Below are 22,001 nucleotides of genomic sequence, written 5' to 3'. Positions count from 1 at the left end.
TTATATTATAATGACACTTTCATGTATTTAATGTTATTAAATGATGTTATGTCGAGGAAATTTCTTAAATGGAATTACATTTGAGAAACTTGTGCCATTTGGAGATTATAAATATGAGCCTATTTGATGGGAAAAGCATTTGATTGATTATTTGGTTTTGTTGCCTGTGAAGGATTTTTGAATTATTTTCCTATGTCCTTGCTGAGGTATAAGGGTTTGATGATCTTGCTTGGAGACTGATTCTCCTTGGTTTATCTGTGCAATTGCAGTTGAAGTATTGCAATCGTTACTTCTCTACTGTGGCACGTTGTTATGAGAAGTTGGAATTCATTGTTTACTGTTGCTTTGGAAGAAGCCTTGCTGAGAGTTTACATAACTGTGCTGGAGGGACTATCATTATTTGAGGAGAACAATAATTTGCTGATGAATTTCTTGTACATGTGTCTGAGTTTGGAGAGCTTGTATGTCAGCTAGGGCTGCCATTGTGTCTCTGAGGCAGCGTTTGGTATAATTCTTGCCTGCTGTGACCTGAGAGGGCAGCGTCTTTACAAACTGGAAAGGCTGCGTAGTGTTTGCAGGCGCAACGTGTTGGGAAATTGGACCTGCGATCCAAGTGCAGGTTTATGTCTTTGCTGGAAGCCTGCGTTCATTCTTTTGGAGGCCTGCGATTACTTTCTGGAGGACTATGTCACTGTAGCAGACATACAATTTATTGCAGGGAGCCTACTTTCTATATTTGAGACCCACTTTTTGTTTTCTAAGGCCCACATTGCCTGTTGTGAACTTGTGCACTGGTTAGGAGAATGCTGTGAATTGGAATCAAGGTTTGTTTGTTTGCTATTTGTAATTCCTCAATCAAAAATCAGGTTCGTCTATTTATCAATTGTTAATCCCATTTCATTGCAGCAGTAGTGTGATAGATAATAAATGACAAGATTCTTGTGTTGGTGTGAATTGTGCGAAAAATCAGAATTGAGCAAATAAAGAGATTGCTATTTCTTGCAAATAAATTCTTTAGCATTGCGTTCTCTCAATTATTGTTAATTCATTTGGCAATCTATTACCATAGGCAGTAGAGCTGGTTCGGGTTTATTTCTGTACTATTAAGCTTGCTTGCCAAGTGTTTGATGAAATGTCAAACAATTGAATGGTGAAGAATAGGAGTTAGACAAGGCTATAACCAGCTGGGTTATTACATATTTTACCATTTCCTTCTCAGTAAAATGGGAGTGCCCATTACTGATGGAGCACCTTTTCTTCTGCAGTATGAAGTCCAATTTACCAGCTTAACAGAAGGAATTTGGATGTTACACATATTTGAAACCATTCAGATTATGATATCATGTCCTCGAACACAAAATTTCACTGCATGTAAAGAGCTATCAGTTTTTATTTGTTTATTTCAGTTCTTTTATTTGTTAAGTCAAAAAGTCATAAAGCAGTTACAAGTAGTTGTTTATAAGAGATTCCAATATGGATGATAAATATATTGTAATATTGAACCCTCACTAAAACATCTTCTGAAGCCATTAGTCGGACACCTGACTTCAAATGTCAGATAGCACAGCTACTTATTTTTCTTACAAGCAGGATGTTTTACACACAAAAATCATGTATCTTTATCCATCACGTTTTGTTTCTATTATCCAATAGTTGGCTAGCCCATTTGATTTGGAATTGGTAACAAATCTTACTCTTATCATATTTCATCAGTTTATTTTATTTCCTGGCCGTATACTGCAGTCCTGGCTGTCAAAAATGAAAGCTGTCCCGATTTTGTTAATCATGTGATTGATTTCTTGAACCAGGCTTTGCCTCAATGTGGCTTGTCGGGCTGGCATGATAATGATGCCTGTTAGTGAACCTATGGTACCCTACGACCTTCCTGAGGGAGGTTATCAGTGGATTGATCTTACCAATGCACTTGTAAGCCACTCATATTCTCAACATAACAAAATAAAACCTGGAAGTTCATCATTATTTATAATAGTGTGTAATAATGCGTAAGTATACTCAAACTCTTGTATTTTGTTGCAGTTCAGGGAGCGCGTTATTTGTCTATCCGAATTTATAGATGATGATTTTAGTAATGCAGTATTGGCAACATTACTCTACCTCGATAGTGTTGAGTCTAATGAGGACATTAGACTTTTGGTCCTCGGATCAGGTGGTGATGTGAGTGTAGGAGCTCACATGGTGTAATCTTAGTGATATTCATTTTCATTTTTTCTAACTGTATTTGTGTATTGTATTAAAGCTTGATTCGAGTTGAATTAGAAGTTATATACAAATAGTTATTCTTAGCTGGTCAAGTTAGAAGGCAAAATGTGACAGGTTTATGCAACCTCAAGTTCAAAATGTGATAATCTTTGCAGATTCAACCAACCTTGCAAATCTATGATACCATGGAAAGCTTGAGTTCTCAAATTGCAACTTATGCATTGGGACATATATTTAATCTGTCAGGATATATTCTAGCAGCTGGAGACAAGGTGATCTCAAATATTACCTAATATTTAAGTTTCCATTGTCAGAAAAAATAGATAGCTTTTTATAATAATAACATGACAGTCTATGCCTTTCTTTTTAATTTGATCATGTTTTACCATTTATCAAATGAAGGGAAAGCGTCATATTATGCACACAACAATTCTCTCATTTGAGCCTATATATGGAGCAGCTCGTGGCAATGTATTATTTCTCATCTTTTCTTGGCTTTGTTTTTGTTCTTGACAATCAGGTGCATTTTCTGGGTTATATTAATAAAGTTGTCAGTATAACTTCTACAATCTTTTTTTACAGGCTGATGATATAATCAATGAAGCAAATGAACTTGCAAGGATTAGGGACTATTTGTTCAAGAGGCTGGAATTGAAGACAGGGCAACCATTTGAAAAGGTTTTGCAACTGCTTTTCAGTATTGGATCATTTTTCTTTGTGCTAATTTTAATACATATTTTTCTTTAGTAAATGATTATCTACTCATATTTATTACCTTCATTTTCATCATCTCAAACCACTTCAATGTAGTGAACTTTACCCTTCCCAAGACATTTGTGATCCGGTGACCAAGACTCCTTGCAAGCGAAGCATAAGTTCCTCCTTCTCAGCTCATTCCTTGACTCAAAATCTGCCTTTGGTGGAGTATTGTTTATTTTGATTTGAAGATTGCAGTTTAGCCTTGGGCCCCTTAAAAGGTTTTTTGGGAGGCTGAACTGCTGAAGATGAACTATCTAGATCAGCTGCCATCTCGATTGCATCCTGGAGAGTACTTGGTTTCAACACTCTAACAAATCCCATGAATCTCTCTCTCAAACCTTCGACAAACAACATCATCTTCCTGTTTTCAGACATGTCATGGACCATGATAGATATCCGTTGAAACTCGTCAATGCAGGTGTTCAAAGCTCCACTATGCTTGAGTCGAGCTAACTCGCTTTAGTAAACTTCTATGTCTTTCTTGGCAAATCTGTTTGTGAGCTTGTTACTAAATTCCTCATATGAAGTAATCATGCCATGATCTTGACTGACTAAGCCATGGTGCCACCATTCGTAAGCTGGACTATCCAAATGCATAGTATCAAACTTAGTTGCCTTTGTTTGAGACATTGGTTTTAGTTTGAGAATGGTATCCAGCTTATGTATCCATGCCCTGGCTGTAGTTTTTCCGCTGCCATCAAATGTTGGTAAAGTAAGCTTGTTCATAGCATGCTTCAATTCCCTGTTTGGGCCCCTTGGTCTCTTATCCTGTTTTGCTCTCACAATTTCTCTTCGCTGTCCCAAGTACTGATTAAAGCGTAGAGCTGCTTTAACATTATCCAGAAACAAATCCCATTCAGCATATATGGCCATAATGTCTTCTGGAATATCTCCTGCATCTTCAACATTAACAATATCATCCTTATATTCAACAAATATGGGCATTAAAGCTCTATCTGTTGTTTGAGTGGGTGCTCCCATGCCTCGTGGAGTTCCTGCTGCACAACCCCCTCACAGTGATGGCTTTGTGGTCTTCTAGGCCACGTATTCATCCATTGTATAGCCTGTGTGAGTTGTTGCAGTACATCAACAATGAGATTCTGCCCAGCTCTAAGAGCTGTCAAGGTTTCCCTTGCTTCTCTATCTGCTTCTTTAGCTTGGTTTGGAACTCTTTCAGCCACTGGACATATCCCAATAACCTCTGATGCTGTTCTGCCTTCCAAAATTTGTGGAGGTCTCCCAATTCTATGAGACTTTCTATTATATTGATACATTCAAAGGAAATGCCCACTAGGCAGCAGGTTCGCTGCTTTGATACCACTTAATGTCCCGTAATCTAAAACTTGTTTTCTCATAATAGAATTCAAACTCACAGTTCATGTGCAGCTTGTAATGCTATTAGTCTTTATCATTAAAAATACAAAATGGTCTAAAATTGATATAATAATTTCTGCATAATTTCTTTGCATAAAACCCACCTAATGTACAAACTCAAGTAGAATGATTTTTAGTTTAACTGCTGGTAGAAAAATAGCAACAGTTTCCTTCAAATCTCAGAAAATCTCAGAGTTTGCATTAAAATATGTCTAATATCAATTGGAACTAGTCCTTGACAGTATGCATGACATCTTTGTGCATTCGGCTCTCACAGTGGGCAAGTGGACATCTAACACGTCAGGCTTCGACTGAATGATAATGACCAGTTTTGACTGGTCTTAAGTATCCAAAGTTGTCTACCTGACGCGGGTGGCTTATTCTCATAGGCTCCAAACTAGAAAGCTTCTCTAGAATTCCCCTGATCCTTCCCTTGTTTGTCTGTAGATGTTTGCCACATCAGCTCTACACGAGTCTCTAAACTTTGTGGCTCTCTTGGTGAGCAGTCTCCAGTTTCAATCACTCTCACCAGTATCAGTCAATACCTGAGTGTGCTTCCGTTCTGCAACCAACATACGATGCTCAACAGTGATAATGGATGTCAGAAATGAGGCTAGGATGGTTGTCACAGCGAAGGGGCTTTGTCCTTCACAGAAGAAAATAGCGCAGTCGTTAATGGATGTCAGAAATGAGGCTAGGATGGTTGTCACAGCGAAGGGGCTTTGTCCTTCACAGAAGAAAATAGCGCAGTCGTTACCATTTCGTTCATGTGCGAATGTCCTCTTCCCTTCTCTAAGCTCCGTCTTCAACCTTTGTTCGCATGCGTAACCAGTCATAAAGTGGAGCATTAGGAATTTAGGTAGGCAGGAGTATTACCCACATCTGCAGACGCTCAGGAATATCCCCTTCCGCCTCTGACAAATGGAACACACGTCACAAGGTAGCAAAACCAACTGGCAGACATAAAATGCTGAGGTGGACCCGCAAGACATCCTGAGGAAATTGGCCAAGTAAGACCAAAAGGCTCAAATAATGACTCCCCTCTACACCCCTTGATTAATGCCTCCGTAGTCTACCGGGATGTGGTGTAGGCTAATTAGAAATATTATTAAATCAATTAGTGGGAGGGGACATGACAGAACCCCTGTTTTGTAACAGAAGTTCTAAAAACTGTCAGTTTTCCTACTTATCAATTCTTAAAATTGTCAGTTGCAAAATATCCACCGAAAATGCCCATGCCTTGTTGAAATCTTGATACTCATGTAGCTCTCTTATAGAATGAAAAGCAATAACATTCACCTTTCCAATTAGCATAAGACACCTACCTAGAGTATCAAATTCCTGTATTTGACTTACCACTTCCATGTCTTAACAAATGGCTAGATATGAAGAAATTCAATCCATCTCATGTTTCTTTGGTTTAAATTTAACTTGGTTTTTAATAAATTGCAATAGATGATCTCTACAAAAAAAATGTAGATCCTTAACACTTTTTGTTTTTGAGAACTTCAACAATGCAATAGAATTCTTTGTTATACACAATATTTTTTCTAGATTTGTTTAGCTTCTTGCTGAAACAGGTAATGGGTTTACCCTCACTGCTCCACTTACATTACAGCTTATTTATATAAGAATTCATTGAAATCTGACAATGCTAGTGTCATCAATTTGGTCATGTTCTCCTTTAACTTGTAAAAACGTTTCTCTGTTGCAGCTGTCCACTTAAAATCTTCCCTCCCAACTATAGGTGCACAAATATTGCAAAATTTCTTATAATCCTTTTATAGAAGCTTCTTAGTCCATGAAAGCTTGTTGCTTCGAACATGGTCCTAGTGTCGGTGTAGGTATTTATTTTCCTTATGTTAGTAGAGAATATCTATTTTTGCTGCACATTATTAAGCTTTGTTATGTTATATTTGAATTGTTAGGAGGACACATGACATAATCCTACAATTGTATGTGTCGATTCACACCCAACTTTGGGTAGTTGAATGTCTTACCCTCTTTTAGAATTATTTGTCACCTCCCATTACCATTTCTTTATCTTCACCTTAGTTGGCTCAACCATGTAGTTGACATTTACCAATCAAGTAAAACCCCCTCTTATTTTGGGCTGTTGGGAGTTATTTATTTGCCCACATTTTGCTATATAAACAATCCTCACCTTGTTGGTTCCCAAAACTGCAGATTGGAAATCCAAGAGCTTGCCACTTCTCCAATAGGAGTCTGCAATCAGTTCTGGCCAACGAATGAGAATCACCTTGATTCTCTTGCACTTCAGGCTCCACTACACCTAGGCACGAGACCTTCTCCTCGAACCTGATCACTTGGTTCAAAGCTTTTCTATAGCGAATTTAAGCATTGGAGAGTTCTCCGGTTGGCAAAGTCCTTGAACTCAATGAAAATGAAACTGAATGCTGATTGTTTGAATTGAATGTTTTGTATAAAATTTTTTAACAATGGATTTGAGGAAGGAATTTATTAATTTTCTGACTTCAAATATAAATCCAAATACTCGAATGATAAAAAGACCAGTGCTTTAGCTTATTTGGGCAACAAAGTCAACTACAATGAAGATTATAATGTACAACTTTATAATGTTCTATGCACTTAAACTATAAACAGTTTAATGATCAAGACACGACGGATCAAATATATAAACGCAATTCTAAACTAGTCTAGATTGCGCTTTAACTATTAAGGTTGGGGAGACAAACTGGACATAGATTTGGAAACAATAAAATATTTCACAATATCTGTGATGATCGAGTTTAAAATGCCATAGATGACCTTGTCCACTTATCCGACATAAATTGTTTATGGAATTTTAAAAATAATTATAAAGGACGAATCAATTGCAGTTTAAATCTCCATGCCTTAAAAAACAAAAACGAAGGACATTTTATTTTATTATTAAAATAAAATATTTGTCTTTATATTATAAAGTCATATTTAAGCTCCTTATCCCTCCGGACAAATGTTCTTCTTCTTATAAAAATGCTTCTCGAATATGTCTTGTTGTTTCATAAATCATCTCATATTTATATCTTTTATTTCATACTGAAGATTATGTCTTTAGGGAAAGATACATACCTAAGTTCACGCCCCTTCAATAATAATACTTTGTAGTTTTAATAGCACCTCTTTATATTATTATTATTATTAGGGCTTTAGTATAACTACCAGGCCCTTAAAATAGAACTTTAATTTTCTTAGACTGATGGTACATAAGTATAATTAATACTTTTGTTTTTATCTCTCTTCATATGCTAGGCAAATAAATATTATTTCTGCTGCTAATTCACTCCATACTCTTCATCATTTCAATCATTGCCTGGAGGTTGAAGTTGAATGCCCATGACTATGAGATGGAAATATAAATCAAGAGCAGACTTTCGCTGGCATAGAAAACATCACATCTTCCTTTATAAATATATCTTTTTATCCACACATCTATACTTGATGGCTCTCTCTAGAACTTACGCACATAGCAGGCTTCCTGTTGTTATATCTGGACTTAATATCAGCTTCTCACAATACACCTGTAGGAGTATATTTCGCTATACTCACTGCTTTCAGTTGACGGTATCTCCTATTTCGATCCAGATTGAAGTTTATTTGGCATACTCAAATTGGATTTTGACATCTAACAGCTTGCTTACATGTTCCATGGTTCCCACTGGTTTGGAATCACATATGCTTGAATTAAGTGTGCCGTCTTCAGATTTGGCTTGCCCACAATTCTTCAATTAATGAATTCACTATCCGCCTAGAATCTATAGACATCATGTGTCAATCCTCATCTGATCATCGCATGTCACGGCTAATAGGCACTTGTGGTTTTACTCCATCACGTATTCTATCACCATCTTTCCCATGGCTTGGCCTGGTTGAAATTCATCTTTGCTATATTTGTTTTTTCTTAAAGAACTTTTCAAAATAATATTGTTAGTCTCAGAAATCTTCACTGATGACATTCACCGTTGCTGATTTTCGGAAACACTTTTTCTTCAGATTGATCATCTATTTCCGGATAATGCTCAGCTGCAGCACCTTAGTCTTCTTTGTTGGTGTTTGCTGCCCAGATTACGTATTTGCTTAGTTTGTAATCACTGCGGCCACATTAAGGCAACCGAAATTTTCTTTTTATATACTATTTCCAAACAAAGAATTTCAAATTGTACAGATGAGTACTAAAGGTGTTCATAGATTTCACGGGCTTCCAAATCTATGTTGAATGTCACGTTCCATTGTATTTGATATTCATGAAGTATCAGGTAAGCGTTATAGACTGCTGGTTGTAACCATGAACCTCACACCCTATAGTTTCATGAAAGCTTACATTGAACTGTACATGCATATTAAGCACCACCAAATAATGCGACTTTTTATCAAAATCCTTTAAATTTTCCAATAGTAGTTTAGTGCTTTCATGGGTAGTGACTCTTAGAAATCTCCTAGTGATGCTCAGACAATGCCATGAATGTCAGCCTTTCCATGAGAGCACCAAGTCAATGAAAGCATTGCTGCAGATTTTGCCATCCTAACATACCAGGTTTTGTCAATTATCAATACACATTGAAGCATCTCCATTGTTTGCGACATAAACACCATCATATAGTGACACAAAATATGACTCATGAGGAACATATCATTTTCAGAATGGATAAAACAACTTTATTAACTTCCAGATTGTTGATATAAGAGGTTCCTTCTCAAATCCTTTATTCTCTGAAGCGAATCCCTTCAAAAAGTTCTCCCATAATTGATTCTCTCCCAAAGATGGATTACTTGTTCTTCAGCACCATTATCTACAAGGTTTTGATGAGAAATATAAATAAAGAAAAATAAGTGAAAAGAGGATGCAAGAATGGAGACCCCAAAAATTTGGGCTCCATCACACCTCTCCATATGTCGAGTTTATTAGCTCATCTATTCATGAGTACTAGCTCAGTGGTAAGGGAGTGCTCTTTGTTCATATTTGGTTTCTTGTCTTGCTTTCCTCTAGTCATTTTGGTCTTGGGTGGCTTCATAGCTAAATCTAACATGGTATTAGAGCTTGTTGTGAGTTGTGGTTTAGCACATTTCTAGGAATCTAGAGTCTGCTAGGTTTTTAGTAATCTAGAGTAATTTAGTAGATTTTTAGGAACCCTAGTGCTCATTGGAGAGCTTCCTCGTCCTCTTGTACCTTTGAAATAAACTTCCTATCTTTGTTCAGAGTCAATGCCATCAGTTACTTTTTTTGTATAGATTGAGTATGCGCTGCTGTTGACAACTCTCATCACACTCCGCTTCCCTTCGGGTTTTTTCCTCATATCGCTATAATATTTGTTGAGGATGATCCTCTCGGTTTTCCTGATTTGGCAGGTTGTGGATAGCAATATAGTGTTGTGCTAAAAGCCTTGACAAGGGGCACGTAAGATGATTCACTGCTGGACTTATCTCGAGTGTATCCCAGACCACACTCTTGGCAACTTCTTCGCTTTCCATCTCTCTACGGATGTAAGTCCCGATGGATGCCTTCAGTATATTTGCACAATGTTTTATCAATGCTCTTTTTCCTTCAAATTCCTCATTATTAGTGACTTCTTTGCTTGGTGGTTGGCCCATTATAGGGCTCTCATTATGTCATATGTCTACCAGCCCCTTGGGTAATAATTCATTCCCAAATTCATTTAGGCTGCAATGCCAAATGTTTTCCCTAAAGGGTAATATTCAAAACAATACACATATGCATGACATATAGAAAACTCAGATATATATATTCATCAATCACAAAATTACAATGTTTTTTGGAGACATTCACGACAACAATACAATAATAACATCACCACATAAACATATTGTTCGAAGGTAAATGCAATGCTATATATAAAGGTGTCGAAGCTCTAACCATCAGCCAACTATCTGTAATAACCCCAATAGGTTATAACTTCTTCCAACACCAAAAAAAATCTTTATACTTTAGTTGTTTGACATTTCGTCAAACACTTTGCAAGCAAGGGTCCTCTGACTGATATAACTTTTAGATTGCTGCAGTGATTCTTGTTTGGATTTGCCTCAAAGAGAATGCTTACAAAAGACTCCAAATTGTCTAAACAATGACCTAACATAAATATGCAACTAATTTTGGTAATAGTGAATGCATATATGAGTTCTAATCATGAAAATGATCACCTACAACCAACTGGTATTTTAACAAACAGTTGGTATGCAAGTTAACTGGCTGATAAGAAATGATATATTAACGCTCAAAGACAACTATTAATGACCAGCAATTGTATCTCCTTAATTGAGAATGAGTATCCAATACAATATTCATACTAAGTTAGCCAAGACTCTTGGCATTTACAAAGATATCAAAATATGATGATTGCTGGTAAAATAATATGCACCTACAGCTGCCAATGAAAACTAATGCAACACTAAATATCTAACTTCAATACTCCCCTACAGTAGTACACTAATCACATGCATGATTAAATACAATTAAAGCCATGGATTGCTGATACCATTGTGAGGAATGTAAAAATGAATGATGTATCTATTAATGAATGATAGGTCTGATTACGAAATGACAATTACAACAGCACTCTATCTTGAAAGGCAACTATGAAAATACACATCAGACCTGGCATATGAAGTCGCCTTAGAGAATAGATGTATTGCAATACCACTGAACAGAAAATAACCTCCTCAAGTGCCCAAGTCGTGCCTCTCTAGCTGCCGCCCCTGATTGTAGATGGCTGAAATAATTTTTTTTGCTTTTTCGAATTTGCTTTTTTGGATTGCTTTTTTTTTTTTGAATTACTTTCTCGGACCTGCTTTTTTTTTCGGTTCTACTTTTTTGGCCTGCTTTTTTCGGACTGCTTTTTTCGAATTGCTTTTTCGGCCTGCTTTTTCGAATTGCTTTTTCGGCCTGCTTTTTCGAACTGAAATATTCTTTCTCAATGTAGCACAAATAGAAGACTGAAGTATCTTCCTCCCAGCTGCAATAATTCAAGTGATATTTCACACCCTCAAAATCGCGTACCAATTGAGAGTTTTCGTTCTCAATGGCCTCAAATATTTTTTCTCAATGTAGCACAAATAGAAGACTGAAGTATCTTCCTCCCAGCTGCAATAATTCAAGTGATATTTCACACCCTCAAAATTGCGTACCAATTGAGAGTTTTTGTTCTCAATGGCCAGTTGTGACTATTGCAGAAACCTTAGGCTCCACAATTCACATCAACAAACATCAACATCAACAACAACAAATTTGGATGATTAGAATGAAGCCCGGGGTGCCTATTTATTCTTTTTCCTCCACTTTCTCCAGAAACTTCTAGAACATTATTTTGTTTTATCTATTAAGTGACTTTATAAAATATTTTATAATTCAAGTCACTTTATTAAATTAATTAAATATAAAGTTACCTTTTAATATCTATTTATTTGATAACTTTATAAATAATTAACTTAATACCACTTATTTATTTAATTAAAATAATTAATTAGTCATCCTCATAAAATATTCATTATTTTGGATAACCTAATTAATTAAATTAATTAAATCAAATTGCCTCTCAAAATGGGGACATGATACTATCGACCACTCGACAACAACTAATCATCACAACACCAGTGGAGTTTCATATTTCTGAATTGGGAGATACTATTCACAACATTCATCCTTCTCATTGACATAATTAATTCTTCTTCAGTTGTTGTGGATGAACCTTTGAATCCTCTTGTTCTTTCTCCACGTGGCCATTCATCACGGTTTGAGATGAGCGTGGATAATTTTGACCAGCATTTGGAGGAGACATCTTTATCTATAGAGGAGATACCCGAGTCTTTGGAGCTTGTTCTGCATACATCTCTACCTGGTTCTGGATTGTCATTTTCGTCAGTGTGGTCAAGAACACCTGGCTTGGACCAAAGAACCTGCAGGTTTGAAATGGAGACATATGAGCAACATTCAAAGACTTAATAGATTTCACATTTTCCTCCTTCATATTTGTTTTAGGATTGAGGAGATAGTCAACATACACCTTTGGTTTTGTTTTTCTAAAGGGGAGGATTGTTGTTTGATGATTGTGGCCCATCTTCTACATCTAGTTTCGAACATTAACCATTGTCACGATTGATTACTTGTGTGAAGGCTATATGGTCTTTATCCTCACTATTTTAAAGCAGATTTCTTCCTTGCATGGGATTCTCTCTTTTGTTTGGAAGCTTGTTTTCTTCTCTCTTTTGTGGAGGAGTTTTGTCCCACTAGGTTTTCTCCTTTTCTATGTTTACAGGAGTTTGTTTTGTACTTGGTACCTAACATGGTCTTGTAGTTGGAACCTATCTTTGTACAAATTCACCCAGCTAAACTGCGCTTAAGGGCGGGTGTTACTGTAGGTGTTAATTTCCCATATGTTAGTAGGAACTATTGATTTTTCTTATACAATTATTAAGCTTGCATGGGATTTATTTAAAATGTTTAGGAGTACATATGGCACAATCCTACAATTACACGTGTTATTCACACCCACCTTTTGGTAGTTGAATGTCTCAACCTTTTTTGGAATTAGTTGCCAGCTATAACCATTTCTTTATCTTACCTGAGTTGGTATAACTATGTATTTGACATTACCAAGAGTGTAAAACTCCCTCAAATTTGATGCTGTTGGGAGTTATTAATCCTCTTTGGATTTATTTGCCCATATTTTGCTAGTCCAGTGCTAAGAGAGTGTTGAGTATTGTTTATATTTGGATTTTTTTCTTTCTTTCCTTCAGTCATTTTGATCTTGGGTGGCTTCACTATTAAATCTAAACACCAATTGACGTCCATTCCACAATAGCCTTTACTTTTTTTTGGATTTGCAACTCATTTCATCAACTGACAAGACCTAAACATGCTAACTCTGATCTGATGAAACTACACATTTTAAGACTTCCCATCAATTTCTCTTCTATCAGCCTTCGTAAAACTAACCTCAGATACATTAAATGCTCCTCCTTTCTTCTCCTAAATATCAAAATATCATCAAAATACACAATTACAAATATACCCAGAAGTGATTTCAGCACCTTGTCCATCAATTTCATTATGATTCTTCAATCATTGATAATCAAACATTCCAGATAGCATGACCAGTCACTTGTATAATCCATCTTTTGGGCTTGTGATGTCCCCTTTTTGGGACATGAGAAATTAACTAAATAGTTAATTTTTTATTGTCAAAATATAACGACAATTTTATTATTTAATAGAATAATTAAAGTGACCTTTTATGTCAAGCAGAATATAAAAAAAGAGTTACTTTATTTGAAATTAAAAGACAAAGAAACTGAATGCCAAGAGGCGAACTGATGGAATGTCAAGAGTTCTTCAATGAGCTTTAAAAGGAGAGGCTCATTCTTGGTGGCTTAGATTATTATTTCCTCGAGATTTCGCGAGTTTCAGCCTTTCATTAGTAGAGAATCTTGGGACAAAACTCCTTGGTATTTTTTCTGAGCTAATTGGATGGAAACCCAATTCGTTTCTTAGGGGTATTTGTGATTTTATAGTGCTAAATTGTAAGATTTGAATTTTATTTCAGAAATTACGATGTTTGTATTCATTTGGTACCTGAGAAAAAGATTATTATATCGTGTATACTTAGTATGTCTGAATATTAACGGCAATATGCAAGTAAATGTTTTGATGCTGTAATATTTAACTTGAGTCAAAGATTATTTAAATTGCCTTAAAACTATAGGCATATATAGAAATATTTGTGAGAATGTTAAGTTGGAGAGCTTTAATTATTGCTTTAAGTATTGAATGAGTCAAGCAAATTAGATAATTTATATTGGCAAATAATGTTAAATAGGGCTTTAGCAAAAATATTATATGCCAACGATAAAGTTTGGATGCAAAATATTACATTATTGGGTCGTTTGTATTGGTTCTTGGAACTTTTCAGTAAATCAGAAGGTGTATATACACATGCTTTGGTGAATGAATTCCACCGCATTCATGGAATCATAGCAATCTACAGCGCATGTCTTCATTCCGTCTGATGTTCCTTGCAAGGGATATGGGTACTGTCAAAATTAACCTTGAAGTGTTCAACAACGTTTTCATTGGTGTGAGGATTGCTCTTCATTATGTCTTTTGGGGTGAAATGGAAGTCCTACCATTTCTTGTGTGTGCTGTGGCGTTTATGAATTTTGCACAGAAATAGCATTGAAGAAGATACAAGGGCCACATAATTAATCTCTACATGACAACTATTTCTGTGAATCTTCTCCTGCTGGGATCCCGTTCTTGCTTTTCTACATGAGTTCATTCTTTGGGTTGGAGGCATGGTTTCTGAGTTGTGACTATTGCTGTGTGGCTCTCTTAAAATCTGAACCTTAGATCATTTGTTGGGTGTGATACATAGCTGGTTAACTTCAATAGACTGTTGTGAGGGCGCGAGGCATGTCCCTTGTTCTTGAAAAATGGATTTTCAATCATCTTCTATCAGTTGAAGGAGTCATTGAAGCTTGGTGGGCATCATTATGTTCTGCCTGTGGGGTTGTCCCTTAAAGCATTCACAATATCTCTTGTTGGCTGTTTATTTCGTACATGTTTGTTGTTCATCATGGGAAGGGTTTGGAAGGCTTTAGCGTAGCAAGTGAAGTTGCACTTCTGATCTGGGCGTGGAGGCATTTATTTTAGTTGTAGACATTGTTATCCACTGACTTAAAGTGTTGCTGATTGGAGCTGAACTTCAGAGTATTATTTAACTTCAGAATTACAAATATTGCCCAGAAGGTTAGGGTTATCTTTGAAATTTATCTTTGTATTTATGCTTAATTTCTTCTTATTAAGGTTGGACGATTGTGTTCTTGTTGCAAGTCTGTAGCCACTCGATCCTGAAACAAATTAAAAAACATCAGTTAACAGTGTTTCAGTGAACAACAATTTGTTGTTCTTACCTATCAATGCATGTCAACTGTTTGACATAATACCTGAGCAAAGATGTCGAAGTGCAAAATTTTAGTGGCAAACTGGGATAGTTTCTTACAATGATATCAGAGCCTGTGACCCTGACAGTCTGTGTGTTATGTTCAATTTGGTGATGGCAAATATGGGAAAGAGTCCTTTAAGAGAACAATTCAGGAAGTCATTCAGAATAGTTAAGTGTAAGCCTCACTGGATGTTGTAAAGGTGAGAGGCATGCTCTATTCTTTAGGAAAACAAATTGAATTCCAACATCAGTCCAAGTGTGTTCTCCTTAGCAGGTTGAGGGGAATGGAAAGTTGTTTGTCAAAATTGAACCAGACAGATCTTGAAGGAATGAAATGTGCAGCAGAAGTTTCTTTGGTTCCTCTAGTTCAGTCCCAAATGATGAGGCATATAGATGATGTGGAACTTGCAGTCAACACTGGCCTCAGCGACACATTGAGCATCAGTTCCTGATGTACCTTAAAGTTGACATAATAAGGGAGATTTTACAGATGATTAAATATAGTTTCTATAGGATACGAGATATGAAGAGCTCTTATTGTGGTAGGAGGGTGTAGACTCTAGAACTAATGGCTAGTGTCATAATTTGTGTCGGTATGATTGATTTGGATTTTAATTATCTCAGTATCAAAATGTTCCAAATTTTCATAACCACAATCGGCAAGGATAATGAAGAGAATATATCGTCTTGCACGGACATCATGATGATCCTAATCATTGATGAATGTGATGTTATTCCCCCATCCAAGAACGTCTTTATTGTTGGCTGTTATGAGACAAGAACAGGATGTTTCTGCAGCTGCATATGAGTTGGTCAGTAGTGTTTTCAAACATGTGTTAAGCTGAAAGCTTACTTTATTAATGAGGAGGCTAATGCACCAAATAATGATAGAGAGGTTTCCATGGAGCATGAAGGACTTCAAGATGATTCTTTGGTCGAGTATACAACTATTTTGTATGAGGACGTGAATAATGAATTTGACAAAAACAGCGTTTGGCTTACATTCAGAACAATCAAATGAATTTGATGATTACAGATGTTGGGATACGTGAATATCTTTCTTAACAAAGAGGCTGTAATGCTCCGCTCAGAGATCCTTGGAACAAGGATTCAATTACAAGCCAAGATATTTTTTTTTACAAGTATGAATGCACACGACAACATCATATAGGGACCACAAAGATCGCAATGGAAGACTTTACCAACAATCACATCAACCAATGAATCTCTAGATGCCACAACCAAATTGACACACCAAATTGAAGAACGAAAGCCAAAGATGACATCAGAACACAAAATCTCCGATCTGACGAATCATGGAATCACTAGCATTCCTAAAGGGTACTCAAAAGTCCAAATTGCATTCTCCAAAAACCAACGGAGATGCCCCATGTTTTTCATGCGAGCGAATAACAACTAACAGTCTCGCATGAGGAAGTACCTCTTCATGCAAGAAAGTACACTGAGCCATGTGAGAAAACACCATCTCATGCGAGGACATGCTTGGCCTAGCAGCCAAAACAACCAAAACTGGTGTGGGGTTTCACGTGAGGATTCACCCCAAGCTACGAGAGGAAACCCAACACACCATGCGAACATTTGCATTCTCGTGTGAGGATACAAATCAGCAAGCCATAAAACATAAGGTAAAAGATAGGAAATAAATTTCCTCCACATTGGGGAGTATTGGATCCACGTAGATTGATGAATGAACACTTGAGAGCATAAAGGAAAAGATGCCACCTAACAAGAAAGAGGAACATCTATCCATCTAAACCGTAACAGAATATGAAAGAACATGCGGAAAGGAACATCGCAATGCACATACATGGTTTATATACCAAACATCATATGAAGGAAAGTATACACAATAAAGCACCAACACAACCAAAACTCGTGCATGGTTCCTCCCAACCATAATAGCATCATGAGACCTCGAAGGTCCTAGCCATCCCCTGCGTGTAACATCCCAAACTACCAATTGGATCGTCGAAGCTATCTTATGAGGACGTCACTACTAAGATGTACTACATCATAAGAATAAGGAAATCTAACTTGCTAAAATTAAAGCATTAGATATTCCAATAAATCAAACTCATCATCTAACATATGCTAAACATCATAATAAGGAAATGCGTTAGATAAAGTAACATCATCTAAACATGATATCCAAGCATTCCAATGAAAGCATAAATCACAAGAAATCATACTCCAGAAACCAAAGTCCAAGTGAAAACATCCAACAATGGTCGCACTAAGACAATAGACCGTCTCTGTACACCGGTCCCCAACAGTGGTGAAGGTAGCTATGCCTCCCAACCACGTGGAACACAAAGGTCCACTCTCGCTGTGCTGATGGAGATAATGATCCAATCACAAACACACACAAAGAAACATCCATGGCTATCACTCATGCCAGACAGGAATGATAACTGAAACCAAGAAGATGAGATAATGCAAGTACAACAAGTCTTGGTCAGACTTTCTATGGGTAACTATGTAGAGACTCTGGTGTTAGTTGGTAACTCAAAATCATCCAAGTTGTAGCACAAGGACAATCGTTCCCCTCGGTACACCCTCGGGAGGCCAACGTGCTAAACTAAATAACCATTCCCCTCGGCACCACCCTCGGGAGGCTGACCATAATTTCTTATCTTATTTAATTTTCTATCAATTAATTAAGTTATCACTTATTAGAACTTCTCAATGCCAACCTGGGCTAGGTCACCATGGTTGTGTTAGAAGCCCCTCCACCGACTTTACCCTACATACCCATACTCATTACAAGATGAGTGCCCATAGGCATGCATATTCCCAACCCAACCCCAAGTGAACATAACTCAACCAAAATACAAACAGGAGATCGGGCCTCGCAAGTCACCCGACAAATGCACATGCATGTGCTCATGTGTGGCGCACCACCATCATGAAGATCAAACACAAGGGTTGGATGAGAACACAAGCAAAAAATAACTCTCAACCATAACAAGCTTGGGAGGACGGATTCTACATGAACCCCAAAGAACAATAAAACCATATATCATGAACCCACTCAACTAGCCTCAATTCGGGATGATGGATTCTACACGAATTTTCCAATGATACAACAAGACCAAACATCATGGACTCGCTCAACCGACCTCAATTCGGGAGTATGGATTCTACACAAATCCTAGTGTCCACGAAATAATAACAAGGGTCCAAAAGAAACAATAGCACCAGGTATAAAATCACTCAACCAAACACAAAGTCAGGAGTACGGATGCGGCACAAATCCCAATGCAACATAAAAGTGCAACAATGGTTTGACTAACATCCTACGGATAATCCAAGTCCATGACCAACATCATGCCAAGAAAACTTGAGAAAACTAGGCGGCACACAAATCGAGGCAAAAAACCTCAAAACTCAAAAAAATTTGAAATTAAAATCCATTTGGTCTTAGGGCACAAAAGCCACGAAAATCCAATAAAATTTGGGTTTGGAGTCCGTATGCAAAAAGAGCCAGCATAATGGTGCAAAACCCCAAACCCTCATCCCATAAAACAGGGAAATGCTCATACTTTCCCAACTGGGTAGAGCTAGCATGCAGAAATGAAGGGGAACACTAGTTCTCAACTTCCTAACAAACAACTACCGAAAATAGAAGCAAAAACAGAGCTGAAACAAAAAAAACGGGAGAGCCCTACCCCACAGCCAAAAGGGCAAAACAAGAATTTGAACCATAAAATAAAAATCCCACAGAAGTAGCTTAAAATTGCGGCAATCCAAGGTCTCCCTGAGCTGGATCCAGCGAGATCAATCTCGCGACAGTCCCACGGTTGTAGCTGCCACAAAGAACAAAACAGTAATTCCTCATGAAGAGGATTTTGGATTTTAATATAGAACTTTCTAATTCAAAAGTGAGAAGTGAGGAATTAAATCCCTTTTTGGTTACTTATTCACTTTTCGAGTGAATAATTGATTAGGGAAAATAACCAGCCAACCTAGTTAAACCCCGAATCGACCCAAATGAAAACAGACTATTCCTAGAAATAAGAATTCCTCTATGGCAAAGCTGCTAGAAATTAAAAATCAAATCAATTAAAGTCCAAAACCTCAAAGATCACAGTATCTCCTTAACAACCTTCACAACAATGCGAACCTCTAAATGCACATAGACATGTTCATAGGTCTAGTCACATAATGCAAATGAGTTCGGATTTAACAATCACCGAAAGGATTAATTAATCAATTAAAATAAGGATACGTCGACCATACAGGGACGATATTGGTAAAATATGAATAGTTGAATCACCAACTCCATGTGCCATTGCCAGGGATATAAATCTTGCACACTAAAATACGTGATCAAGTGCAATTGCATATAATAACTTAGCCAAAGCAATAAATGCATTAACTCACCTAATTTAACCATTTATTCAATTATACTGGAAATAATATATTTACATCACTCACGTTCGCATATAGCATAATGAAGCAAGAATGAAGTAAATAAATATAGCCTTAAATTCATCACATAACATAATCAGAGATATGTCCAAATATCGGATAACCAGATATCATCATAAAACATATTATCATCTCAAAATGGCATCATCATGCAATATGATCAACTGAACAACATAATAGTCTAACATCTATGATATTGAAATCAAAGTATAACATCTGACCCTTAGGGCATCTCAAATATAAAACATAACATGAGTAACAAGTATCTCTGGGATCCAAATATAACAAGGTAAATATCCATAACACTTAACCAATGAATTCAACATGGACAATTCATTTCTAATTAATTAAGCATTTAATAATGGTTTAAACAACATTAAAAAGACACTTGAAACATATAAGCGAACACAACCATAAACATGGCTCACCACTGCTACACAAACCTAGTCCAGCGTAGCAGAGTAATAGTACACAGTGCAATCTTTGCAGACATCTCAAGGTAATCACGAAACAACATCATGATACCACACTGATCCTGGTGTTGATTCCCAAAACTGCAGCTTGGAATCCTACGAGCCTTGCCTGCTCGATGCTGGGATATCCAACTGATTAAGGCCAACTTGACGGGATTGATTGATGCGATCCAAATCCCCTGCGCTTTTGGCTCTGCAAAACGAAGGCGGGTGTACCTGATCCTGGACAAAACACTTAGATCCAAGACACTTATAGCAGATTGATTAGAGTGCGAATGTATTGAAAGTTTTCGTAATGGCAAGAATTATAGAAAAACTTTAAACTTGAAAATTAGCTGGGATATCCAATCAGTTAAAGCCAAGTTGATGGGATTGATCAATGCAATCCAAATCCCCTGCACTTCTGGCTCTGCAAAACCAAGGTGGGTGTATTTGATCCTGGACAAAACACTTAGATCCAAGACGCTTATAGCAGATTTATTAGAATGCGAATGTATTGAAAGTTTTCCTAATGACAAGAATTATAGAAAAACTTTCAACTTGAAAATTATTAATTAATAAATAAATGTGATAATGTTTTAAATAAATAAAGAACACAACAAATGAATATATTAATTCCTCAATAGAAAGTAATGAAACAGTTGCCAGCATATGGATTACGAATCAAGAGTAATATAAAGACTGGTGCTTAATTAGATGGGCAATCAGAGTCAATTTTATAAGTTGACACGTACAACTTGATGGAACCCTAAAAAATTTCAAGATTTAAGGCTTCCATTTGTGAAATAGTAGTGGAGATTCAAAATGAAAATTGTTATTGTGGTTATGGCATTATAATTCAAGATAGATTAAGTGCAGAAAATTTTAGTACATAGTTTGAAGCACATTTGAACAAACAGATGACTTAAAGGGAATAAGGAGGAAAGTACCGGAAAAACATTTTCAGAACAAATTATTCACATAAGCACATATGACTTTATTTATTCATTGTCTCTGGATGAATTTCATTGATGCTCCTAAAGTGCTTTATTTATTCATTGTCTCTGGATGAATTTCATTGATGCTCCTAAAGTCTATTCTGCACTGTTCATGGCTTGAATGAAGTACTTGCATTATCAACTTCATTATCAGCAGCTACAGGTTTTTTTTTGCTTGTTCAAAAGCAATGATTGCAGATGTGGATGTTATAAATAGATTTTATGTATTATTATGAGGTCATATGGACCTGTTTAAACAACAGACTTTAGTCCTGAAAGGAAATACACCTCACTTACACTTGACTTTGGCTAATACTATATGTCTGAACATTCAAAATACATAGAAAAGTAACTGGCAAAATTCAAAAAATGGCTAAGCCAGGGAATGATTTATGTCCAAAGTAAGAGATTGCTGTGATTAAATTGGACCGGGTTTAGCTAATCTATAGATGAGATTCGAAAGGAAACCCCTGTATGCCTGGAAGGAGTGAAAGTCGTTCAATGTGTGTACCAGTGTATGATATTTGTTATAATAAAAGGAGTTAAATCTGTAAAATAAATATTAGTCTGGGGGTTGTGGCAGTGGTGGTCACATAAAGTAAAATACGTCCATAATGGACTTTAGCAATTCAGGTAACGATTATGTCAAAAACTGGTAACCTATGGCAATATAATAGTTTTGAACAGATATGGTCTCATCAGCATTTTTACTTTTTTCACCTACCAGCAAAGGAGATTTGCGGCATTAGCAATCAGCAAATTGGGGGTTGATA

At 36.6% G+C, this 22,001-nt stretch overlaps 1 protein-coding gene across 1 annotated transcript in view; it reads left to right on the top strand.

Moving 5' to 3' along the window:
- Positions 1–22,001, top strand: part of LOC149562172 (ATP-dependent Clp protease proteolytic subunit-related protein 2, chloroplastic-like) — a 174,288-nt gene that overhangs the window by 100,167 nt on the left and 52,120 nt on the right. Inside the window, exons 4-8 of the mRNA XM_089825702.1 lie at positions 1,809–1,926; positions 2,038–2,175; positions 2,376–2,492; positions 2,623–2,691; positions 2,803–2,898. Coding sequence (XP_089681828.1) covers positions 1,809–1,926; positions 2,038–2,175; positions 2,376–2,492; positions 2,623–2,691; positions 2,803–2,898 — 538 coding nt within the window. The remainder of the gene's footprint in view (positions 1–1,808; positions 1,927–2,037; positions 2,176–2,375; positions 2,493–2,622; positions 2,692–2,802; positions 2,899–22,001) is intronic.

Source organism: Cupressus sempervirens, chromosome 4, assembly GCF_028749045.1.
Source record: "Cupressus sempervirens isolate cs-2001-9-10 chromosome 4, ASM2874904v1, whole genome shotgun sequence".
Taxonomy (NCBI): Eukaryota; Viridiplantae; Streptophyta; class Pinopsida; order Cupressales; family Cupressaceae; genus Cupressus; species Cupressus sempervirens.
This window is presented reverse-complemented; position numbering and strand designations above follow the sequence as displayed.